The sequence below is a fragment of the Labrus mixtus genome, chromosome 2 (assembly GCF_963584025.1).
Source record: "Labrus mixtus chromosome 2, fLabMix1.1, whole genome shotgun sequence".
Classification (NCBI taxonomy): Eukaryota; Metazoa; Chordata; class Actinopteri; order Labriformes; family Labridae; genus Labrus; species Labrus mixtus.
Window position 1 is genome coordinate 23,644,074 of NC_083613.1, and position 27,609 is coordinate 23,671,682.

Sequence of the window (27,609 nt, forward strand, 5' to 3'; positions counted from 1 at the left end):
AGTTTCCATATGTAAATAAATATAAAAGGAATGACACAAAATGCATGCATTAAAGCTGCAATTTTTTCAAATGTGTTTCAGGTTTGATGTACTGTTACTTTGTTTATTGTCTTGAAAGCATAACGACATTTTATGACATAAAACTTGAAAAAAAACTTGTTCAAAATTCTCTTCAAAACCATAATTTTAATTCATTAGAAACAAAAGCATGTAAACGTTCAAAATAGAAGGGATACTCCAAGGGTAGTTATTAAAATGTACTTTTACTTGATAGGCTCAGTAACTAGCAAAGGACATGGAAGGAATTGCAATTATAAGTAAATACTATGCCTGAGTTTAGTAAAAGAAAAATAAGGTTTACTGAAATGTAAGTCTGCCTAGTCTGACTTTGATAAGTGTATTTCAAAGCCCTGACTAGATTCGGTTTTCAAATTCAGTCATTGGCACCGAGTCTCTGGTCCACCTGACCTGCTTATCTGTGGAATTTGGGAGAAACATGCAAAGTCTTGGAAAGGCAACAGTACTATCCACTGTGAAACCACTGACATCATTAAGTCATATTAAACTCCTGCACATATAAACACACAGAAACATATTAAAGTCAGTGATTTCAGATGAACTTGAATATGATGTTTCCATCTTAATGACGGTCTATTTCCATAAACACTCACACCATACTCTCAGTGGCTTACATTTTAAAATGTCCCTGACAATACCAGCAGGCATGTTTTTTAGCATGGGTGGCCTGTTACTAAACAGACAGCACCAAAAGACACATTCAGAGTTCAAAGAGACAGAGCCGTGCATGTAATGAAACAAATTTATTGAATCTTCCAGTAGAGGCTTTATATTCATGGAATAAAACTGCTTTCTGGGAGTTTTTCTGAGCACAAACATGAGGAGAAAAAAAAAAAAAACTAAACAAAGGCAATGTGTGAAAGTGCAGACAAACATAACAGAAAACATGTTCAAAAATACAAAAAGAATGTAGAAAGTAATACAGTTCAATAGCAAAGAGGATTGCTCAAAGCATAAAAGAATTGAATGGCAAATTTTGTATTTAAAAAAAAAATCATACCGGGCCATCAGTAACTGATACCCTTTGCTCAGTCAACAATTATAATTTGAATGCTCGACTTTTTCCCATAACAGTCATTTTACACGATTTGCTCAGGTGGTGTAATAAGAGAATGATGATGCACAGAAACAGAAGTATTATGTCCTCAATGTGACTCCGTATTTGAGACATATTTAGTTTGCTGCAGAGAATACAACAAGGGAACAACTAAACTGCACTTAAAATCTGCCTCTGCTTCTTTGTGTGTTCAGCTACCAGTCTTTAAATGTGAAACACTACACTAACCAAACTATGCTTTGCAAAACCAGACTGCACAGCACATAATCTAGTGAATATATCTAAACACTATTATTTTTAAAATTCATTTGTAACACGAGCGTAACACAAGATGAGCAACATTAAAACATGAACCTTTTATTCTGAATAGTCTGAAATGCCCTTTTTGTGCCATGCCCCCACACTAACCCCAACTCTAAACCCTCAAACTCACCCTAATTGTCTCTGTTCCTAATATCTTACAATCTGTGATGTGGGATTCTGTTGTTATTTAACACTTTATATTGTTTTACTTTATAAGCCTACAAACTGTCTGAGGATATGATATAACTGTTTAAGTATCTGGAGATGATTAAAACATTTTGTTATACTGGTCAAACTCCGCCTCCCTGCTAACTTTTCATACTTCACAAGTACATTTCATGCCAGCCTCAGTGAAGTGACAGCGGCATAATTTAGGTGACCTGGAATGTCCCATATCTTTTGGAACTGCGTACAATATCTGTATTTCAGAGGGAATATTCCGATGCAAACTAGTTATGAGTCAGAGTAATAGAACGATGAATATGGAGATGTTGTGGGAGCAAGATCAGGGAGGATACTTGCATCATGATGAGTGTGATGGTCTAATTATTACAGTTGGTCACAAAGATCAAGTATCTTCCAGTTGCATCCCGCTCTCTCTGCTTACTCCTCTCCCAGACTGTAAATGTGCCCAATTCAGACATCCTTCAAGTAGAGAACTAACCAACTCATTTAACAACCCGCCCAGCCCTACTGGTCCCAGATCAGCTTGTGTTCCAGTCAAAACCATGTTCAGTTATCAGGGAAAGAAGAGCAGATTGACTGAACCACAGGCTGATCTGGGACCGTTTTCTTGCTACTTTGACCAAAATGCCGGGGTGTGGACAGCCATAGGGCTGAGGACAGTGAAGCCTAGGAGACGGAGGATATAGGGTTGTGGGGGGAGCCCATCTGGGTTAGCACCTTATCCAACCACTGTAGGGGACCATGCAGGTGGATCTCGATCCAGCAGGGTGTGCTGGTCACATCCTGGCGGTGGTACTCTGCTCCCCAGCCCTGCAACACACACACACACACACACACACACATCATAATGAAATATGCAGCAAGATTATAACACTTTTTTGTAGTGCATGTTTGTAATTTTAAATTTTGTAAATAATATTCGGGCAGTCCAGTCATGGTTTCTGATTGAGTCAATATAGATATTTTACTTCATTGTTTGTACTAATATCCAATTCAGAACAAAACAAGCATATCTAATGGGTTCATTTTTGTTCTTACAGGTTTTAATCAAGAATGAAACACAACTTTTAAAAAAAAATCTAATTTGTTAAGCTTTTTTTTGTTAAAAACTTTACAAAACTTGCTGCTTTCTAAAGACAGTGATCACTTTTTCAGAGAAAAGGTTAGATTAACAACTAAAACACAAAAATGATAGAAGCTACTGAGCAAGAGAAACTAGGCAAACTTGTATTCAACTGTACACCTCTTAGTGCCTTTTACAGGATGTGATGATTTCAGATTTTTGTGCTCAACATTTTTTAATTAACTTTTCTCGTGTTCAAAATAAAAACAGCATTAAAAGAATAATGAATTTTCCATACTCATTTAAAAAAAAAAAGTGCTAATAATTATGAGCCCTAAAAAATTGACACACTGATTCTAGTTATCAAAAAAATACTCTGAACTGTAGTAAATATTCTACAGTCCAAATAAATATATATATTTGTTCATTTATTTATTTTAAATCGAATCAACCTACCTTAACAAAGCTCATGCGGATGGTACACATCTTGGTGAGCTCGTAAACAGCCTCAAAGCCGTGGTTGACCGACTGGGCCAGAAGCTCAGCAAACTCCTGGTTGTTGAAAATCTTCAGGCTGCAGCCGCTCGGAATCTTACACACAGTTGTGGGATGGAAGCCATGATGGTAGTTACAGTTACGACTCTGGACAAAAATACTGCTGTCACTCAGACACTCTGCATACACCTCCCCACCAACGTAATACAGATGGACACCTGAAGGGAAGCAGGAGAGAAGGAAGCTTTGGTCAACCTTCAGAGGCTGAGTCCTCACACTAAAAAGGTCCCAAAACATCAATGTGGTCAAATTAAATCAATGCATGTTTACTCTTTGTGTTGTTATTGTTCTGTTTGAACAACTATTGACAACATGAATTGATTTAGTCTCGTCTGCTGACAGTCACTGGAGTCATTATCAGACTTTCCATACTGCACCTTTGCCGATGTGCCGCCGGGTGTTCTCGATGGTGGAGTTGCGGTTGACGTTGGAGAGCAGGCCGAGGCAGAATCGGTTGCGGTTATTGGAGGGATCTGTGAAGCCATCGACGAGCACGCTGGTGGAAGACGCCTGGAACGCCTCTCCGACACGATTGTTGAGCTCATAGTAAACAATAGAGCACCAGTGCTTGGGTTCCTCATAGGCCACGGGCTGCACATCTGCTCAGGAAGCACATTAACAGGTCAAAGGAGTGAGCTGATTACAATGTCCATTCACAGACTCCGGTGCAGAGCTACAAGTAGCCAATGACGCTCACTACAGCTTACTCATCTGAGCCGTAATTTCTTTCAATTTGTTCCTGTATCCACTCAGATCACTGTTAGAGTGATCTGAGTTAAAATATCTGACCCGCTGGCTACAGTTGTGTACATTTATAGCGACTAAAATCAATGCAGAAGCATCCTAAAGAATGCCTGATGTCTGTGGTCTGTTTGCCAGCTTTTATTGAGCAGGCTAGCAGTCAATAGGAGCTGCCTGGCCGTGCTCTCTGTGCCCTGATCTGAAAGCAAACTAGTGCCAGCTGGCCTCACCCTCTCTGCGAGAGGAATAAATCATGTTTATCTAAGCACATACTTTTCCCAAACTTCCTCTGTAGCGTGGCACTGGCTAGCAGGTGTGTTTTGTCTGTCCCCCTCTCAGAGCTGGCCTACAATAGAAACCCGCTCCTCTGTACAGGATGCAGCTTGTGGAAAAGAAAAAAAAAAAAATCCTATACTCCCACTTCCAGAAAACATTTCAACAGCTCTTCCCGCCACCGCTGTCACCATGTGTGGGCAGGTTTTTTTTTTTTTTGGTCTTGAGAGCAGGATCCTAAAAAACATTTTGTAGGTCAAGTGTGGAAAACTAAAGTTTTTGCATCACGAGTGCATCTGTTCTCCCAATGTGAGGTCAGAATAATGTAACTGCAAACACCTGATGTGTCAGTGCAAACATTTAATTTGAAACCATTGCAGATAAGAGGATTTATGGAAAGATGTGTCCAATTAGTAAATACATTAGTAAAAAAAAAAATAGGCTTTTGTTGCATTGGTTGTGGGAACACCATGTTAAATAATTGCTTTGTTCTGAGAACACGGTGACAGTTATACGTGTGACAGAGCAAAAAAAGGAATAAGCAAGACAATCAGTTTTGAACAGGGCATGAACTTAGCCAGTGGGTTGCGACTTGGTAGAGAAAAAAAGTTGAATATTTTATTATTTTTTTTAAATATGATTTCATATTTTACCTCTTAATAGCTCTAAACATCAGACTGCCCTGCTTATAACTCATAAAAAAAACCTTTTGTCATGAGGCTTCACTAATTGACATCCATTTGGAAAAACATGTTGTGAGCCACTCCTCAGAGTCACTTTGCCAACACACAAAGTGTTCCTGATAATCTCTAATGTACTTATTGTTATTATAATGTAATAATCAGAATCAGAATCAGAAATACTTTCTTAATCTCAGAGGGTTATTTACTAACAAACACAATATTATATGCACATTAGGTAACAGCTGTTTGAGGAAGTCTGTGTGTAACATTTGTCGATTTGTTTTTGTTTTCTCTTCCAGGACAGTTTTCTGACCAGTTGTTTTTAAACCTTGATTAATTTGTGCTATTTGCATTGCAATTATTTTTTCTAAAAAAATATTTTCCTTTATAGCAGATGGCTACTGGGTCTGATATTTTTCCCTTGTGCAGTCTGTTCCATTCATGAATTGAGGTTTTGGATACGTCTCTCTAGCACAACACAGTCAGAACCACAAAGTAGAGATAGCAGCAATTATTGCACCACATTTAAGATCTAAAGTTGGAAGTAATTAGTGAATCCTAACGTTAACGAGTCCTAAGCCATTACCTCTAGCAGAGATGGCATAAGCTCCAGCTTTTATAGACCTAATAAACTGCTTTTGGGCCTGGCTTAATTTGAGCTTCCTATGTGCTGGAACCCACAGACAGAGCCTAAACTAGCAGGTCTTTTCCACACACTGTTCAGGTTTTATCTGACAGGATACGGCTTATAAGCGGGTTTCTTCCTTTTTTAGTATTTGGAGTTTAACCACATAAGAAAAAAAAAAACATTTCCCCTGGAGATCAAGTTGAGCAGGTGCAGACTAGATTTTTTGATGATACCACTGTGAACTGTGAAGTACAGGTGGGTGTGTGCCTGTGTGTAAGAACGGTTAACTGTCATGGTTACCTGGCCGGTTGCTGCTCTCTATAGGCAATGTTGGAGCTAATAAGTTGGTGTCCATAGGCTGGGGGCAATCCTGAGTAATGGGCTCCTCTGGAGGCATGTAGGCAGGAGGGGGAGTCTCTGTAACATGAAAGCAGAACAAAGGGCAAATGAGTGAGCTTGTACTGTTCATTATAGAGAAGATAAATAGATTTATAGATAAATAAGCGGAGCATCTCACCTGGCATCTGGAATGGACTGCCAGGGTCCGAGCTGGATGGTGAATGAGGAAAGGTGGCGCTGCTGCCACTTCCCGGTGAGTTTGGATAGCTGTTTCCCGGCGAATGTGGGAAATTGGGGGGCATGGTATTGGCCTGAGCAAAGGATTCTGGGAAGGTGGCATTCTGGGGCATGTGCGGCTCATTCTGTTGTAGAGGGTTGCGGAAGCGAGGCAGCATCGTATGCTTGGCGTTGAATTCACTGTTCCTTGGTACCAGAACAGGTGGCAACACTGCAGAGGGGGGAAAAAAAGTAAGAAAATGGTTGAAACAGGAAGAGCTTTAATGCTTCAGCACTGCCGTTCCTCTAAATCAACCAAAATATGACTCCACATACAAGTCAGACCAAAAGACTGATTGACTAAAGTTAACTGTTCATCCACTTAAAGCTAAAGCTATGACTTTAACTAAATATTCAAACTTTTTTTTAATCTTTCAGTTTTGTGAACGATCGGGTGTTAAAACATCATAAGTAATTAGACTTATCTAAATGTTTTAACTCTCAGAGATTTTCCATACTGCTTAAACTATAGCAACTCCTTTCACATCTGTAACAGTAGGAGGTTGTGAATGAAAACGTGTAATCAATGACTCGTCAGTGTTTGATAAGATGCCTACAAGAATTATTGTAATAAATGTTTTATTCTCACACAGTCCACTTTCCTATGTATAAGGGTGAGACTAGTTATTAGCCAAGTGTCTACTTTTTCAGTTCAGTTTCTCTCATCCATCTCAACACAGATGCATGTCTCTGCATTTTTCTAAAGTTCGCTTCCAGGCCGTCGGTCTTAGCCAGCAGTATTTGGACCATTACTCTCGGGTTTCTGCTCTGAAAAGGCATTTCGAGCTGAGCCATTCTTGAGGAATTCAACACTTGGGGTAAATATCCTTGCTGATGAGAGGGCTATTCAGGTGCAGTGCACACAAACCACACAGATACACTCAACTTGTGTCTATATATACCTGCGCAGATAAATAAAGCTGGTGCTGAAATTGTAGACGGGGCCTGCGCTGCTCTTAGCGTTGCTGCAGGTAGACACTATGTGCTGCATTGGGCCTATATATCAATGCAGTAGCTTATTTCAAAGGTTCAGTGTGGAGCAGGTGCTGGATGAATAGTGAGGGAGATTGACAGGATGTGTGTGTAGGCGTGTGGTTGTAGAGTGGAAGAGCAGGGGGGCAGTGTGGACAGACAGGTGCTGTGGGGTTTTAATCACCTTAGCCCTCTGTCTTCCACCCGCTGCTAAAACAAAAAGTGTGCGAGGCAGGCAACAACTCTTTCCTCCCATTGTGTGTGGGTGACTGCCTTCCTGTCCCAGGCATCCTCAGAGAAACAGTGTGCAGTCTCGTGTGTGTGTGTGTGTAGCCTTTTCTTTGTGACACGCCTGTGAGTGTAGAAGTGGGTTTACATTTGTGCCTAGAAAAAAAAAAGGGTAGCAGCACAGAGCATGCCCAAAACAAAGCCCTCATTCTACCCCAGATGGAATTTCCTGTTCCCCACACACACACACACACACACACACACACACACACACACACACACACACACACACACACACACACACACACACACACACACACACACAAACAAACTTGGCCCTTTACACACTTCACACTCTGCACACAGCTGTTTCTCTCTTGTCAGCTGACCCTCATTTTCTGTTTAGTAAGAGGCCAAATACTGTTTGATTTGTCTTCCTCCTGCAATGCCTTTGCCGCGAGGGCCTTGAGGCACTTCTTTTTCTGATCACACACAAGTTTTTATTTGATTTTCATTGAATTATCTTGTTATATCTTGTAGAACTTACTACAGGAGTTGTATTAATTTCTTACGCTATAAAACTTAATAAAAAAAATGTGTATGTGCTTGTAATTTGATTATTTCAATTACAGCCTTTTGTGAAGCACTTTATAACTTTAAGGACGAAGTAATATCACTTGATTCTCAAATTCATGATGTAACTGTAAAGGTGTGTAGTGATCTTTTCACCATAATATTTTTTTACAATGAAAGATCCCTTAAAATTAAATTGACATCAGTTTAATACTGTGGTATGTGTATTAACCAAAAAGCCACCAAGATCTTCCTGAAATATAATTTCAAGACAGATTTAGAAGTTCTCTCTGTTTAGTAACTTTTTTGGGGTGATTCAGAAACTGTGTTGTAATAAAGGGATATTTGACTTCGTCTCTAATACTAAGCCTGATAACTCAACACAAATACTCATCTGAAAGCTGTTTTATTTCTCGTGAAGTAAAAATTGTAGTACAATGAGTTCAGTATAACTTATTCTGGACAGTGAAATATTAATTCTGACATTGTGGATCATTTGCATCATTAATAAAGTCATTGTTGGCCCTAATAGCAGTTGAGAGTTTCACTCACCTGGACTGTCCACTCGTTTGTAGTGGTAAGGGTTGATACAGACATCCTTCTGCTTGGAGCCAAAGGGGTACTCGCAGCACTCCAGGGCCTTCAGCTCATGGTGGGACTGCAGGTCGGGCCAGCGCCACACTCTGCAGTAAATGACGTGCGGCAGACCTTTCCGATGGGACACCTGCAGCCGTCCGTCGAGGGAGCGTGGGATTGTCACACAGTTACTGGGCTGACCCGGGCAGCTGAGAGCCCTCTCCAGCTCCTCCATGGCTCCCTTCTTCTTTTTCAGTTTTTTTACCAAAGCATCCACCGCCTTTTCTGCCCATTTCTCTTCCTCATCTCCCTGCTTCCAACCCAGCAGTCGTTTGACAGCCGGACTGGTGAAGGAGAAGAGCGAGGTGACGTTCATGTTGGACGATGCGTCCTCCTCCCTTCTCCCTTCTGTCCAAAGCAAAGTGAAAGCAGGGGAGAAGGAAAGTCCAGTCTTAGAAAACGAAGGGGGGGGAAACACTGAGAGTGAGTGTTTGTCCTTTTGGAGTTCAGATAATTCTCAGCAAACAGGATTGTATATCCGATCCTCTTGACAGGCAATAACTAAAAGGAAAGGAGAGATAGGTTAGTCTTAGAAGGCAAAAGTTGTACCATCACTGATTTCTGACACTTATCACTCCTGCTTGTGTCCTTTCTATAACAGAGTAGTAGCCAGTATGGAGATCTGTTTCCCCCTATCCTTTATACATCATGAACAGAACTGATGCTTCATCAGCTGATCACCTTAACGATGCACGTTGAAGCGATGATCTCACCATTATAGCTCTTATGACCGTGTCAGTCATGACTTATGGGAAACTGGCAGAGGAGTCACAACACATGCCCTCCTATGAGCATCCGCCCCGACCTGATCAGAAATTCTCCAGATAGCTTCCTGTCCGTATGGCTTGTCACGTTACAGCCACTCACCAACGTCGGTTACAGCAGAAGGCTTCACATACAGTAAACTGCCAACACAGACTATAGGAATGTTGACTGAATGTTAAACTCCTGACCTTGCAGAAATGCATATTCATATCAATTTACAATCACAATTTATTCACAATTTATTCTCTTCTGATTCTTTTCTCATTTCATCAATGAACATTTTGCCTTTATTATGTTAAGAAAACGTTCTTTTCCTGAAGACACTAGCACCTTCAAATACCTTGTTGCACTTGATGCATTAGTTTCTCATCAAAAGTTACACAATGGCAAAAACATACTATAAAACAAACAGATGTAACAAATCTTCAAATTTAACAAACCAGAGCAAATGATTGCTAGTATTTCCCTATTAATAACTGAAATAATGACAATAGCCTTTTCAGTAAATTAACCAATGTTTTCTACAGAAGTGTGAACCCATTTAGTCAGGAGTTTTTAAAAGAATAACGTGTGATCAAAAAAAGTCCGAAACGTGTAAAACCACTCTGATCACTCTGCATCAATAAGACATTTAAAAAGGTATTTCTGAATTAATTGGAGGGAAACTTTCAATGCCTGCTGAGGCAAACGTTCTACAAAGCTTCATTCAGGAGCCACACGCATTCTAGCATATAAACGAGAAAAAAGAGCACACCAAGCTCTTCTGGTTCCACCTTGTTTATGACAATACTTAGGGAGATACAATGTAGTTGTAGGTTTAAGTTTGTCTTTGCATAAAAGTTCAGATGCAATACCAGAATCAAATAAACATCATGTCAGAACTCCGCCACCTTTCAGCCGCACTGACTCATGGGCAAAGACGCATCACTCTCTGACTGTTAAGCCTGCAGTGTATTGAATTCCCTACGAGCAGCAACAAATACATCATTACCACCGTTCTGCAGTTATTCTAGGCCCTCCAGTTTATGGGATGAATAGTGGTTTCTATCTTTGTCAGCTACTGCATACATAGCCTGCATCATACTGACAAACAGGCAGGAGAGTCTGACGAGAACAGGTGCTGGTAACGTGTAGCGTGTAGTGTGTGTTGTGGGGGGCTAGGGCACTTACTATTGACACAAAACCTAGAGGGAAGCTGTAGATTACACGTATACTTACAAGGGAGTGAACATAGGGGTTGTCTGTGTAAATGTGTGTGTGTGTGTGTGTGCGTGTGTGTGCGTGTGCGAGAGAGACAGAGACATGAAGAGGAGACATATCTCAACACTGATACCTTTTTGTACCTCAAGGCCCCACAATGATTTCATACCCTGCTAGCATCCTAAGAGAACAGCTATCCACAATAAAAGAAACAGGAAACCGGCTGTGTGGTTACATCTTAGTATCTGTCATCGGCAGTGCAGAAGAAGCATCACTTCCTCCCTTTAAGACCTGCAGGTTTTTCCCCAGGTGCAGTATGGGAGAGAAAAGGACAGTTTACTGAAAGGGGCCACCCATAACTTCTATAGGCCTTCTTTTTATATAGCTAACCAAGAAAACTCTATTTTTTATAGGGTATCTGTTCGGAGAAGAGAGGCTGACGCAGCATGTCTAGACAGAAGAAGCCGTACAAGAAGAAGACATTCTTTTTTTATCATAAAAAGAGCTAGATTTGGGATTCAGTCAGGAATGTTTAATACGTAAGAAAACTAACATAACTATATTGTAATCTATACAATGTCAAAAAATAACTAGAAATGCAATTCCAAAATTCTAAGAGCCCAAAAAAATTCAAATAGTGCGACATGTCCAGTTTGCCTGATACTAAAGTATTAGGATAACTGCAATTATAGAAAGGAAAATCAGCTATGATGTCATAATGAGAAATTCAAACAATAACATATTTTTAGATTGCATTGCAAAAAGACCTGACAGCTTAATTGATCATGTAAATAGTTGCAAACTGATCAACTATTACTGAGTCTTTTTTTTTAGCTTTGTGGTACTTAAGAAAGCTTTATAGTAAGAGCCTGACTGATAACTCGGCCAGATGATAATATCTGCTGATATAAGATAATTGTATACGCACAGATATTACTAGATTCATTCACCAGTCAAATAATATTTCATTTGAGTTTCACTGTATTACACTAGCAGTTCTCTTCCACCAGCAGATTCTGCTATATTGATTACAACAAGCATTATCACTCTCCAGAGTGTCGAGCGGTGATGCACATACATGCACAGTTACTTTCTAGTTGAGTGATGTGTCTTCATAACATATCTGTATGACAACTGCATTTGAGGGATAAAACACAATAAATGTGTATATCTACATCTATCTATCTCTAACGATCAAAGAGAAATCTAAGAAAGATATCGCCTGACATATCAGTATCTGATTTTTTCTCTCCCAAGTATCGATACCAGTATTGGCCCCAATAATTGTATATCGCTCGGGCCCTAATTATATGGAGGGTCAACAACCCAACCCTAACCTGAAAGTTCAAAGGTACACCTTGTTCTTGTTTCTAAAACCGAATTGAATATTCCACAAACATAAATTAAAACAAAGTTATGATGAAAAGTGTACCTTCCTCATATATGTTATCTATCAAGTCAGTGCTGATGCGGAACGGACACAGCACGTTTTGCACTAAAAAAAAAGTGCACTTCAAGCTGAGTGTAGCAGAACACCACAATATAAAGTTCAAAAAGCCAAAAGTGCAAAATCATCTTTGTGCCATGGTCACCAGCCAGACATTCAGAGTCACTTTGATCCACTTCCAGCTTAAAAGCTGCTTTGATGGTCTCTTAGTTGCAGTCAGCACTATCAACACAAGTTCAGGACTAGCTGCAGAAAGACAACATTTAATTTTCCATTTAGATGGAAGATTCCAGAAAGTTTGGTTCTGTAACATCTGAAGCAGGCTTCATAATCCTCTAATGTCATTGTGCTGCGGCTGGAGAGCATATCTCTTGGATATTTGCAACCCTGACAGTTAGAAATATGACTGCTGGCCTAACCTTATGCTCATTCAAAGGGTTTTATAGAGCTGTGTATTGGGTCTTTGGACAATACAAGTTTAGAGTAGTCTCTGAGCCAGTCAAAATATGAAGGCGCCATTTTGCTGCTTGCTTCCTTAACCTATGTATAGACTAGGATGTTTGCATGACATAAACAGGCTTTTTAACACCAGCTTTCTGAACAATTTTTACTATTAATAGGCTCAGTGATCACATTCATTTGAAGCTTTAATGTCAAAACAATGTCTGAGTAAGCTTAATGAATTAATTCTCTTGAAGGGGAAAAAATAAAAACAATATATTTTGCAGTTGACTTATTTGTCTTATATACAATTTATTACCTAAGCAGGACCTTCTGCAGGACCTCACAATGGAGCCAACAGTTTTGTGTATGAGAATTTGTAAAAACAAACAAAAACAAAAAAAACATACATTTTTAAATTACATCACTATCACAATAAATCAGTTTCTTCATCAGTCTCAAAAATTCCGTGTTAGCCAAGCACTGCTTTACAATTAAACGTACAAGAGAAAGCAGCAATGTTTGGGTAATATGTGACTGATGGTGTTCTATGTATGTACATGTATGTGTTCATTTTTTGCAGGCTGGCTCACATTTTAGTAAAACTTCTCTTCCCATTTTATACATGTCAGTGGGTTTAATGAAGATGTATTCCTTACATCAAATATCTTTATGTAGCCATCAACCTTTGAGCCCCATCACTCTTGTCTCACACAGTCAATGAAGAGCCATACTGATGCCTGCAATTGCTTTGGCCGCTGCTCTCCTCCCTATAAAAGCTGAAACACACACCATCATTTACACAACAGCTCCATAAAAACACTCTGACATTCCCTACAGCCTAGTCCAGGCGATGCTCTCTCACTATTGTGTTAGTGGTAGCTTGTTATGGCCATCAGTTAGCTCACCGGACACAAACCTGGGCTAATGGGAGTACCGAGTGGGATCATGCGACACTGACAGGCGGAGGCTTTGACCCACCTGGTGCGAGCTGTTAGCCACTACACTAGCCCCATGGATCATTTTGCACCACTCCAGTGTCTGTTAATCAATTTAGGCCTTGGCTGTGTAGGATGAGGAGGCAGTAATGATGCTCTCTGGACCCTCCCTGGGGACGGAGCATTATAAAGAAGCTACATTATTTATCAGCAGGGTCTTGGATGGGGCCTCCATTAGCCCCCGCTCAATGGAGTCACTGGCTATAAACAGAGGAGTGCAGGAAGAGAGTGATAGATAAAGAGAAAGACAGAGGCAGAGAGGAGGGGATGATGCAAAAAGAGAAAGAGAGGAAGAGTGAGGGTGAAGCCAGAGATGTAAGACAGAGTGAGTGTTTTTGAAAGAGAGAACGACGGAACGCACTTGAACATCAAATTCCTTTTCAGGGATTAAGTGCATTCAAGGGTCATTACTGTGTAAAAAGTAACATGCTGGATGCAATATATTCTTTTTGACAAATACAAATCATGGCAATGCAGTAATTGTGTTTGAATGTAACTTAAAAGTAGCAGCTGTCAAATCAGTGAAAAGGGGGTTTATGAGCTTTTACATTATTACAACAAGAGGCCATTAGGCGAGGAAGGTATCAAATGTCAAAACTTGTATCATAATGGTCTACAACTGGAAAATGTAAAACAGCAGCTACTGGATCAAATAGTATGTATATAAGTCATGGAGGTGGGAACGTCAGTCATCATTTACTCACTTAGGTATGATAGAACTTGTGAGTCAGTACAGATTGATCATCGATAGACTGTTGTAACACTTCCACTGTTGTCAGTGAACCTGGCTACGCCTGGGGTTAGAACTGCACATTTAGAGGTGTGTATTTGCTACGAGCATCAGCGCAACAAACTTGTTTATTACATAAACAAATTGAAAAAAGCAAGTGTTGCAAGTTACTCGATAAATGACCCACGTTTTGTGTTCACCACAAAATGTATTAATTTGATTTAGACCATAGCTATCACAGCAAACCTCTCAGTGCCCTCTAGTGGACAAACTTGCGATGGAACCTATCATTTGAATTTCTTGTACTATGACAGCCTTGACAATTTCCAAAATTCAGGTCTTTAGATCTTCTGGAATTGGCTTTCGCACATGTATCCACAGCACTATAGCGGTGGGGGGGGGGGGGGGGACCTTTATTGGAAAAGTGGCAGGTCAATGAGGAGGAGTCTCCCATAACTGTGACTGCTTACGGTTTTAAAGCAATGCTACATATAAAGGAAGTAGCCTACCTATAATGCAATCACAATTATGCAAAACATAATTAAGGAGCATAAAAGAGCATAGAGCAGCACAATTTGGCTTTATGTGAACAAAACAATCAATCCACCGACTTGCTTGTGCTGAATGTTCCTATTGCCTGCTGTATTCACATATGGACTCAACCCAATTTTGTGCAGACCTATCAGCCTCTACTGATAAAGTATTCAGATTCAACAGGCAGCACTAGTAGCCAGCTAATGCAGAATTTTACCACAGCTCCATGTGTCTTATAAAATAGTGGAACATGCTTGAAACAACTACAATCAGACATGAGGTACTGCCCTCAGTGACTAGACATGGAATTGACCCGGGAGGTCCCTTTAACTGACTGGGTTCACTTTTAGTCACAGACACAGTTCACAGTTTTGACCTACTAAAGATCACATAAGCATACTAGAGACTACTTCCAACATGACATGGAAAAACACTAGAAAATCTCCTGTCACCAACTTGTGGTTAGCATTGTTGTGACTCAGAAAGGCTGAACTGGGATCAGATTTATTTTATGTCCCAGACACACCAGTCCACCCACTGACTGCAGACATAACTTGCAAACACATGGGGTTTCAAGCAGCTATCTCAACCATGCCTGGCACTCAGTGTTGGGTTAGTGTTGTGTTAGGATGGACACCTCACCCCGACACATGGCAGGCTATGTTGTCCTGACCGCGCGGGACGGTTTTGACGTTGTTCACTACTGTTGTGACTGACTCTCTGGAGACAGGAATGCTGCTAACCTATATTTACACCTTGTAGTTGAGTATTGTCTTTCCTTAGCCTTTATGTGAGATAGATATATTTATAGAAAGATGGATTTGAAAGTGGTTTCTGGAGAAACAGAGGCAAAATATATATGTTCCTCTCGTTTTGTAAGAAGGAAATTAGACCACTGCAGGCATTGAACCATCGAATTTGCAATATATTCTGAAGAGGACTGAGGTGAAACTAACACTGTCATTTCAATCCCATGAAATCCCCATTTATTTAAATTTCAAACACAATTCAAAGCTGCATACAGAGAGAATGCAGTACTATAACACAATTGAAGGTAAATCACTGACAAGGACAAATTCCTGTCCTTTGCGTAATCTAATATGTCATCTTCAATAATGTCAGGAGACCTAGCCTTAGCTGCTGTAGGTCTCTCTCCAGCTCTCTTTCTTTAGCCCTTTCATTCTCAGACACACAAATGTATACAGATTCATAAACACATTCACATAACGGAAACCATACACATGGGGCACATGTTCTCTGTCAAGCACAACACTGCACCAGTTTAAATAGCCTCAGTGAGTCTGCATTGGCAAGGAAACATTTTTTTTTTTTTAAATAAGGGAAACTTGAAAAACTGGCAAGTGGGGATGGCACTCAAATTTGTAACAAGAGAGGTCACGTTCTGTATCCATTCTTTTTTTCTTTTTTTATACATATATACTACTTTAGTGACATCAAAATATGATCAGAAAGTAGGCTAAAACAATAGGGCTGTCGATCAAGCATCAACATGTAGGTAAATCAACCAAAAAGCCCAAAGTCATGACTTGTATCACTTCAAATAGAATAAAGATGAAGGGATTAGTGGATTAGCTGATCATCAGAAACCTAATCATTAACCCTATTGATAACAGTTTAAGACATCTCCCAAGGAAATGTGCCAAAGATACAGCTCTTTGGGATGTGCAACCTCTATCCTGCATATAGGCCTAAATCGGCTTTATATATTGATGTTTTGGCCATCTGAAGACATCTCCTTGGACTCCAGGGAGCCTATATTTGTAGAGCCTTTTTCACATTTTTCTTACCTTTCATACACTTTATAGTTCAATAGGACACGTTCTGTATCTTAACAAACCAAACAGCCCAAAACTAATGTCAATAATAACAAAGTTAACTCATTGTTACCTGCAGAATTACTACTGTATACAGCAGCATGTCTTTAAAAGAACTAGTGCTTCTACACTTGTAACATTTTAACTCAAAAATCATGTTAGTTCTGGTCTCCCAAAGCAGCACATCCACATTGTCCTTAAAAGAATCCTTGTTTTATTGTAATAGTCCTGCACAACATATAGCCTACATTAGACAAGATTAATGTAGGTTTTATTGTTTTTAAATTATGTTATTTTTGTAACCACTAGACAAACAATTAGACTAGAAAGCAATGAAAATGTGGCTCAATTTGCATCTTAAATACACTGAGTTAAATGAAGAAAGTTTGAAGCTGCAACTCAGATTCACTGTTGGATCTACTTCCTGAACAAACATAATCATGCACAACTTAACAAGTTAAAGTAAAGCTCCAGAAACTTCTCATTTAGCATGTTGATAGAGAAACAAAAAGTGTAACCGTACCTTTTTTTCTTTCAGAACTGCTGTTCTCTATACCCCTCTCTCTCTCTCTTCCTCCCTGTGTCTTCCCCTGTGTGCTCTCTCTGCCCGTCTTGGGTCTGCTCGGCCTGGCGTCAGTGAGTCGCGGAGCCGCATCGCCCTCCGCCGAGCGCCAGTATCACGCCGCGGGATGCAGCCCCCGACAATAACAAGACCTACTTTTCACACGTCCAACATCTTCATTCACTGTGTGGAAATGGATTATGTAACTGTGAAACAATGCGTTTTTCTCGCTATTTAAGAAGAGTTTCTTGTCAGCTCACTGAGCTTCCTGGTTGAAGGTTGTTTAAAGGTGTTTTTAATGCAAACATAGCAGAAAGGCTGTCTCTTCATATCAGAGACTTGCAGAAACTCCGTGCAAAATGTGAGATGTTTTCCTACGTGTATAAACAGTACAGTGGGACATTTGAGGACTTTTTCTGATCTGACTTGTCACTTCTCCCTCTTGTCTTGCCTCCTCGCATTGTAACTGTCATTTGGCATAAGTTACAACTTAAACTCTTTATAACTACCTAAATTTTCAGTTTAACAGACAATGCTGCAACTTTTGGCTGCATTTGACCCACGTGGAAACATTAATTTTATCTTGTTTTTTCATAATAAAAGAGCTCTAAATGTTCAGACAAGGTTCAATCATAGTTCAGTCTGACACACAGGCAACTCTGTGGCTTATCTGTAGTTAACTTGTGAAGAGCACTGAGTCAAGCCTGCCTCTAAGTTCCCCTATTGCTTTGATTGTGATATGATAAGCGCTATTTATGTTGTCAGGAGAACATGTGTGTCCAACAGCAGCAGTGGTAAAGCAAGGGAGCAAGCTTACACATGCCATTATCTCAACTTCTCACCTACAGACAATACACAGACACACACCATTCTGTCCCAGCCTATATTCCTCTGGTAATGGGTGAAAAAAAAGGCATGATATTGCAATGCCAAGAGTGAACCTTCGAACAGTTCTTCAAACCATCTCATTAATATTGCATGATAATGCATGAAAATAGCCTTCAGACTGGGAAACAGCAGCAGTAGAGGACATGAAGTGTCATTTCCTCAGAAGTGATATAAATCATTTCTTACATGTGCATTAGAAGTATAGTGACTCATATTCTAGAACAAGAATCAACTAAGAATAAACTATGATTCATTAGGAAACTGAAAGTCCATGTCAAAAGCAGAGTTGAAGAGGTGAATATAGTGATAGACTACAACCAGGAAATATTCATCTCAAAGCAAAAGGTGTAAAAACAGGTTCATTGTTGAGAATGTTCTCCAGAAAATGTAAAGAAACTTTAATTTTAAGTACAATAAAGCATATAAAAATACAAAAAAGTACTCAGTTACTAATACAACAGACATTCCTAAGAAAGTTATAGCAATATCTCAGAGCTCATTAAACCAGGAATAGGCTCGAAATATAATTAAATAAAGGGCGTCAAACAATTAAATCTTGCTAAACGGCTCCATCACTGTACAACACACGTTAGCACGCTCTTAAAGTTCTTTGCGAGTTAATTATCCATGTTCAGGGTTGCCGCTGTGAGAAGGACTAGATTTTCTCCAAGGCAGGCGGAGGGAAACATTCAGAGCGGAGGAGGCTTCTGGCGTATGTGACGTCACGGCGCTGGCGACAGAATGTCTGAGTGAGGCGGGAGCGAGCTGCACGTGAATAAATCTGGGAAAACAGTGCGAGATGGGGGCGGCGGGGGGGGGGGGGGGGGGGGGGGGGGGGTGAGAGGGAGGGGTGGGGACGACGATGATGATGATGATGATGATGGTGGTGATGATTATGAGTAGGAATAGACAGAAGGCTCCGCAGAATGGTTGAATGCTTCCCTCTAAAGCACGCACACACTCGTACACCCATACACGATAGGCAACTGGATGAGAACACAGACATATTGCTCCTGAGGAAGTGGAACAGATCCCATCAAGTTTTATGGCATTTAATTTCATAACAGTGCATTAAACCAGTATTAGCTCAAGAGATATTTTTACCTTGATATTTTGTACATTTTAACCCTGGATCCCTAAATCCATCATGTATTTTCTATTTGTGGTCAAAATGAATACAAAGTAGCCACAGTAGCCTATAATTTATGGGCTACTAGCACTTTACTTGTTAAGACATTTTAGCCAATTATAGCCTACTGCAACTCCAGTAGGCTAATTTCTCACAAGTTTTAATTTACACCTTTTATGCCAGCAATCAGCTATAGCCTACTTAATGTAGCAAATTTAAATAGCCTACATTTTTACACCTATAACGTTAAACACGTAAAAATTTGCTATTTTACATCACTTTTTTTTATCTAGGCCTTACATAGAAACTGATTTATAAGAGTTAGACTAATTACTCAAAGGATCAAGAATTTATCAGTTCACACACACACACACACACACACACACACACACACACACACACACTGTCACATTCAAATATTCCATGATCTTTCCAGCAAATTTGATCTACTAAACCTAAAATTTAAATCTGTTTTATAGCCACATTCACATTGCCATGAATCTTTTTTTAGGGTTAATAATATTCCTTAGGTTAGTTCATTTACTCATTGGACAACACATACTTGAATCAGCAAATGAAAAATAAATATATAGTATTAACCAAATTTAGGGACATATGCATAAGGATGTGTAAGGTAATTGAATTACTTGGCTTAGTAGACGAATGTCATCCAACCTCTCTTTATGTTAAATGAGGACACATTTTTTGCATTTTAAAGTGGCTAACATGAAGCCAATCATATTTCACACCACAGTTATACACTAATGCAGTTGTTAGGATTGGGAGCAAGTGAGCACTTCTTATTTATGTGATTTAGATCTTTATCATTGCTATGTCAAATCAATGGAAAGCAATAAAACGCCATAGCAGTAATAAAATTGAAGCTGATACGGCTGTTAATGCATAGCTTACTTTTGATATTCACACTGAAGATGCAATAATACTGTCCTGTTAGAACAGGGAACCAAATGAACCTTTGAACCATCATCAGACCAAAAGGGGCGGCTGCTGTTCAGAATCAGAACAAGAAATACTTTATTAATCCCCAGGGGGAAATTCAGTAGCAACTATAACAGGCTGCTTGCATGGTCAGCACATGCGCACTATGTAATATTGTTCTACAGAAGTGATAAAAACTGAATGTGGATCTTGGCTTTAAATGACAGTCCCAGTTGTTAAGCCACATCAGTACTCCAACCACTTACCAAGGAGAGGAAATGCCAACAGGGAGCTCAGCTTCGTCTCATCTGTGATCTCTAACAAGCTAGCCTCGGTAGTAGTAACTGTGGCTGAAAGAGATATACAGTTAGTGGGTTTGCACATGACAGGACATGGGCATATGCAAACACATCACAAAAACATTGCTGACATCAGCCTGTCTTAAGATAAAGAAAACCGAGTGGACCAAAAACTAGCAAAAGTGGCTAATGTGCTTTGCAGTATACTGAGAATAAAAACGTATCTGGACAAATCTGGGGTTGGCCAGGGTTACCAATAATAAGAAAATCAAAGTTCTAACCACGGAGCACCTGAGGTCTCTTTTACACTTGTAATTTGGTTCAATTGTCAATTGTTCAATAGAGCAACAAAAACGTTGTGAACTAGTTTTTTGAATTGTTCTACTTATCTGTCTATTTTAAAGGCACCTTAAAGTTTGAGCATAGAGTCAAGCTTCTAGTCATTCCCATGTTGATGCATGTTACATTCCCCAAAAATAAATGTGTACTTTAAATTAAAAAAAAACATTTAAACATAACTACAAGGTGTGAAAATGTAAATACTAATTCAATTTTAAATCTGTACCTAGCTCAAACATTTTAATTATTTTTTTATTTGATTTGGGGCTCACATTGTTTTTGGCCCATAAAAGTCTCAATATTTTTGAAAAATATTTTGACACATTTGTTTCTCATTGTGTCTATCAAAATGTATCTGGCAATAAGTCCATTTTCTCTATTTTTTGATGCAGGAATAATTCACAATCACACTGGAATGCAATAAAGGCAGAATATTCTTCTATAAGAAGAGCAGCAGCTATTGGAATAGTCAAATACACTTCTGCTCCCTCTACCTAAAACGGGACAGGACCTTTGAGGCCAACATGTTGCCTGTAAAATGTGTGGACAGGACATTAACATTTGAAGCACTTAGTAGTAGGCTCTATTAGGTCAGAGTTCATGAAGAGCCATTTAGAAACTTTGGAGCGCTGCCTGTATCTAACCAAAAGAAGGAAGAGTGGACTCACGGGTTAGGATTGATTACAACATTAACTCCTCTGACTTCCATGAATTAGCACGGGTTGAAACACTTAACGATGACTGACACATGTGTTTAGATGACACTCCTTCACACATGAAATTCATTTGGCTGTACGAGGGCTCTTGGCAGGTCTCCATCCCTTCTTTTTTTTTGCAGCAATGCGAGGCACGGCATCAGTGCATCAGGCCGGCTCACATTTCAAACGGATGGCTCATTTGGCGCGGCTTTTTGCAAGTCCTTCTAGAAATAATGTCTGAGGTGGTAATATTTGAATGCTGTCTCCAGGGGATCTCAGTTTTCCTTCTCTACCAACGTCGCATGGAGACAGAGGATGCACCAATCACATTCTGACACAACTTCATACCCTTATCGCTCACCTATTTTTCATGTTAGGACCAAAATATTTGCTTTTCAATGTAATGAGGTTCATTGACAAGTTTCAATTTGTAGAAATACACCTGTTTTGTCCCCTGTCCTGCAAACTGATTGATTGTCTCACAGGTCTTTCAGAGGTTTGATGACGGCTTTTCTCACTAGACAATGCTCTATTTCTAATCTAAACCCACTGTGTAAAATGACACTCCCTTGAGGACTCTGTCTGCAATTCCCCCACCCTTAAACATACACACACATACGTACAGCTCAGTCCCCCCCCCCCCCCCAGCAGAGAGATTCCCTGGGATCAGTATGGAGGGTGGTCTGCACTGGTTTTATTGAGTAGAAGTGTTGGGGTCTCGGGGAGGGGATGCGTCTAAAAGCAGCTGTCACAGTCACTTGTTAGACTGGACAGTTAACTCTAGCACAGCTGTCAGTCAAAGCAGCCATGGCACATTTCGCACAAGGGGGTGGTGACACAATGAACTTCAACCAACTGCCGACGCTTGTTCGTGGTGGACACATGGCAATGCACCTGTATCTCTGCCAGCTGTCCTTCACTGTACAGGTGCACTAGAAGCATTAATACAAAGGAAGTGTGGTTCACATCTTATACATCTAAGATATGAGGGTAATGCCTTTGCTTGTGTGAATGTTCCTTCATTTTGCAAAGACATGTAAGTCAGGTGCATTTTGAGACTCTAGCTCGCCCAGGGGTACATTAATCTGCTAGGAACCTGCAAAGGATTGGCGTCCAGTCTCGGGCATTTCCCTTTGGTTAATGAATTTGTGTTTGACATGCTATAGCTTTGAAGATCCCTTTGAGTTCAACTGCTGAGCTATGGCTTGCTAGGACCTGCTGGGGGAGTTGTAGCATATTTAAAAAGACAACTTTTGTGTCAGTTTTGCCGTCACAAGGCAGGGACCAGAGGTTCAGCTGACTACAAGCCTTATTGTTATGATTATCCAGATCATAGGAACACAAAATGAATATATTTCCAAAAAAGGAATCCTGTAAAACATTATTAGGGGGAAATAGATAAATAAAGAAACACAAGTCAAAAATATACTCATACCCTATGCTGACTCATGCCATCATGTAAACCTCCTTTCCTGAGATATAGATAAACAGTATATGTGGTTTATCTCCTCCTGATTATGCTTTTAAGTCAGTTTAAAGATAAACTGAAAGTTAAAAGATACCTAACTTTTTTAACATTGAGGAATCACATGTAGTAGGCTAGTAAATCAAATTATTTCTCATGATTTAGTTTAAATGTTTTTCATCGTTGCTAAAGTTACACAATTTAGAATTTTCCAAGGTTCCCAATTTACAAAAAAAAAAAAAAAAAAAAAATTATCAGTAAAACTTGAACATTTGCATCAACAATAAACTGTAAAAGCATGTTTCACTGTGGACTGGACTCCTGTGAGAGAACCTTAGGTGAGCTGATGTCGAGTTCTCCGGAGATTAAAGGGATCAGTTTCAAGTTGCCAACAACATACATGACACTACTCTTTTTCTGGATCATGTGAGAAAGGTATCTGTATGTTCAGATGGAGCAAAGAAAGATTATATTTAGCAAAAAGCCTAATTCATTTCCCAATAATTTACAGTACATAATTACTTAACTCTAAAATTAAATGTTTAGATGTCCTTTTTGTTTCTGATCTATTTCAAGAAACCAATCCGAGAGTCAATACAAGCTTGATTACAGATGTTTTCCTACAACATACACAAGAAGCCTGCCTGTGATGTCTTTCATTAGATCAAACCTGGATCCTACTCACCGGATCATCAAGCAGATGTCCCCTCTGTTCATGGAGGCTGAGGTCATACCATTAGAGAGAAAAGGGGGGTGGGGGGGTCTGTACATCTGGAGCTGGCTGGAGCATTGTAAGTGATAGCTATCATGACATCACCTCTTCCTGGTTTGGCCTCCAAAGACAGAACTGCAGGGCAAAAATAGACCACTCCTCAAACAAAGCTGATGACTGATTGTTTGCTGCAAAAATGATTACACTAGTGGATGAACCACAAGGACATCTGAGGTCAAATGTTACTCAGACAAAGGAACAGCTGTAAATGCATAATGAGGAGATGATGTGTCTATATATTACAGATATTTGTTTTATTAAGAAGGGGAACCATGTTTAATTGTCTGTTGGACTGAACAATTGTTGAAAGTTTTTGAATGTTGATTTCAGATGTTATATTTGGTTACATGTGTAAGGTAGCTGTTAATACTCTGGACTGGGCAACATGAACATCTTTTCTATGTTTACCATGAAAAATATGCACACACTGAACAGCTCAAGAATTTTAAGACACAAGGCATAAAACATCTGCAAGCAGGGTTGCCATAATGGCATTTATACATAATAATTGTAAAACAATCTGATTCTTGAAGCGATCTATCTTTGTTTATTCAATGTCTTACCTTTATCTTAGTCATAACTCTTACTCATCCAGCTGCAGGTTTTCTTTGAGTTCTGACTTTGAACTCATTAACCACTACATTAAAGGCTCCAAACCTATAGCTAAATGTCAGAAAATAACTAGATATATAACGCAAAATTTGATACCAAGCAAGGTTTTAGGGTTTTTTATGATGTATTTTCCTTCAATGACTAACAAAGAGTATAGTCTAGACCTGCTCTCTTTGTAAAGTGTCTTGAGATGACTTTGTTATGAATTGGAGCTATACAGATAAAGATTGATTGATTGATGAAAAACAAACCATTTATTTTGTGTTTCTCTAAATGTCTAAATGTTTCCATTTTGTTTTAGTAAATAATATGAATTGTGCATGAAATAACTTAAAAGTTCTGTGAGTTGTTCAAAATCCATGTAACTAAACTATTTATCTTGTACATCCCAATTACTGGCTCTCTTTGTCTTATTATGGCAAAGGGAAGATAAGATTTGTATGATAACGTAAAGGTCATGACCTTAAATCTTTAGTCTCCTATTGCTAGCCAAAGGCCAAAGTGAGGAGTGTGCAGGCCCTGCCACTGGCTCAGTTGGACTTCATTTTACCTTCAGAAGTGTGCATGTATGCCTTCAGCTGAATATTTCCCAGCTGAATATTCCAACCTTTCCAACATATAAGACCTTTAAAATGTGGCTCGACAGATGTTTGTGCACGCTTGCCCTTGCGATTTTGCGTCTGTGCGCTTGTAGGTGTGCTTGCGTGTCAGTGGTGTTGGAATAAATGACGCCGCCTCTGGGCTGGACAATCTGAAATGTGCACTATGGAGTTTTGGTAGAGAAATGTGAAAGTTGGAGACGTGTACAGATTCTGTGGTATTTGTTCATAACTCTATACACAAACTGTCCTCAGAGGAAATTTTGGTCCCTGGATCACTGTTTGAAGATAAAATGCTACGCGAGAAGTTATGGTGGGGGGCCCGCTACAGTGAAACCGTAACTCTCCTGGTAGCTTTTAAGCTCCAATCAGTGTTCCAGGGATCCATTTTTTCCTTTGAATAAAGTTTGTGTATTCAGTTAAAAAAAAATATTATGGAATTGTTTCACTTCTCCAACTTACAAATTTCACTACCAAAACTCCATAGTGCACCTTTAAACATAGTGTTACCTATTTCTCTCCATAGTTCCTAAGGGACAGCTGCTTGGCTCATTTAATGCTAATTAGCACTATTGCTAACAGGCATAAACAGTAGGGGAAACCCACCTGGTACCTCCACAGTACTGCCAACTATCAAAGCATAGCCTACATTACCCATCAGCCACAGGGGCAGTTGTGGAACTGTGGTATGGTCGCTCTCAGCTAGAAGGTTGTTGGTTCGATCCCCAGCTCCTGCATTTTGACATGTCTTTGGGTAAGTTATTGAACCCTAAAATGCTCCTGCTTCTAAGTCAGCGGTGTGTGAATGTGTATGAATAGGATAGGATAGGATAGGATAGTACTTTATTGATCCCCAGAGGTGATGAATGATGATTCCTGAATAGGATTAGTTAATACTGATGGACACTTTACAAGAAAACAGCATTTTCCATCAGTGTGTGAATGTGGTGTGAATGGGTGAATGTGACATGGGGTGTATAAAAGAGCGCTGAGTTAGGGCCCTTTATGTCTTCAACTTCTGTCTTAACTAAGACAACCACTCATGCATTCACTTGTTGAGATTGTCCCTCTTTTAACACACAGTAAAAGGCTGGTTATGAACTTCTCCCGATTGTTGTTGTTTTTGAGAAATGTGTGGTTAATGAAGAGTTTTGTGGAGTGCCTAATGTTTATGGCCAGACTCCTTCAATATGGGATGACTTGTCAGTCAGATTCAAATGTAGCCTTCTTTTAGGTTAATGCCATTGAGCACATATCGCTGCAAAATGTTACAGCGTGTTAAACAATAAGTTAATGAAGAAAACATAATCCAATTTTATGGTCATCGTTGACAGCATGCTGATGTCAGCAATATGCTCAACCCTTGCATTAAGCTATCAGCACGATATGGCTTGACATTTTGATTTTGTGTGCATCAAGATATGATGCAAAATAAAATCAAAAACTTGTGTATATAAAGCTAGAATTGTGCACTGACAATCTACTCAAATGAGATAAGGTAAGATGTTTTGGAGTACAGCATCCATTAAAACAATAGGAAGCTTAAGTCTGTCTTATTGTGGTTTTAGAATAAATAAATGTTGCTGCTGTGTTGCAATTGTAGCAGCAAATGTTTTGCTAAAGATTTTATATTTTTCTGACTTTTCTCAGAGACAAATCCTTCCCTTGGACTCTAAGCAGCATGTCACAGAGCAGTAAATCAAGAACATGGTCAATCTGGGAATTTCCTTCTCAAATGCACTTGGGGAAAGAAACAGTACCCAGACACTACAGGCTGATGTCACCAATCTATAATTGATCCCTGCAGTTACAGCTGTCATGTGACCTGCACAGATGTGTGTGTGTGTGTGTGTGTGTGTGTGTGTGTGTGTGTGTGTGTGTGTGTGTGTGTGTGTGTGTGTGTGTGTGTGTGTGTGTGTGTTTATCAGCTGATGTGTTTTATAGGGATCAGACATTTACTGGACAAGCTCGGTTAACTGCCCAAGTTTATCCTTTATCACAACTCCTAATCAATTCATTCCTGAGTAAAATTTAACAGAGGATTCACTGTTATGAGGATATGGTGTCATGTTTGGCTTTCAGATTGATGACTTTACCACCCGTCTTCTCTCTGACCACATCCCTTAGTCCTCAGTTCAATGTCTGGGCCCTTGGGAGGTGGGTGGGGGGTACATATTGATCATGATACAGCCCTTTCTCTTAAACATCAGAGCATATCTCCTGCTCAGCCACGTTAGCAGATCCACCCTCCTTTGACCCTATCTGTATGAGCTCTGAGGTTTAGAATTGTTTGTGTGTCTGATGTCAGGTTTGCAGGATGCAAAATGATATCTTCTTCCCACATAACCTCACAATTAAAGGGATCTTGTATTTTAATGCATTTGGAGCTTATTGCCTGAGTGCAAGTCCCAAAACAAACCCAAAACAAAAAATATTCTAAAAAGAAAATAGAATACTTTCGGTGTCATGCTCTTTAATAGAAACGTGAAGGTATCTTGTCATAAACAACAATCCGTTCAATCTATTTTGTAATACAATTATATACATAATCATTTACTAAATCTGATGGCCATGGTTGATTACTTGATTGCATATATTATAGTTACAATCAGCAAAAGCCCTTGAGCCATACTAAGAAATACAAAAATTTAAATGATTAGGATAAAGCCTTTCTCTTTTTTTTATTTTATTTTTTATTTTTTTTATACTTTTGAACAATATGTTACCATTTTGTTTATAGAAGTAACAAGCTATATGACCAGACCA

The 27,609-nt window shown here is 39.5% G+C and overlaps 2 protein-coding genes across 4 annotated transcripts in view; both read right to left on the reverse strand.

The window, feature by feature from the left end:
• Positions 1-27,609, reverse strand: part of mmaa (metabolism of cobalamin associated A) — a 147,602-nt gene that overhangs the window by 9,127 nt on the left and 110,866 nt on the right. The window lies entirely within an intron of this gene.
• Positions 807-17,220, reverse strand: smad1 (SMAD family member 1). Of its 2 annotated transcripts, XM_061057288.1 has the most exons (8): positions 17,065-17,173; positions 13,104-13,223; positions 8,508-9,092; positions 6,085-6,354; positions 5,868-5,984; positions 3,620-3,841; positions 3,144-3,400; positions 807-2,434 (listed from the first exon to the last, which is right to left on the reverse strand). In XM_061057288.1, the coding sequence occupies exons 3-8, from the start codon at positions 8,905-8,907 to the stop codon at positions 2,291-2,293; spliced, it is 1,410 nt and encodes a 469-aa protein (XP_060913271.1). In that variant the 5' UTR covers positions 8,908-9,092; positions 13,104-13,223; positions 17,065-17,173; the 3' UTR covers positions 807-2,290. The 2 variants fall into 2 exon arrangements, with proteins under 2 accessions (XP_060913271.1, XP_060913263.1); XM_061057280.1 differs by lacking the exon at positions 13,104-13,223 and having other exon boundaries at positions 17,065-17,220.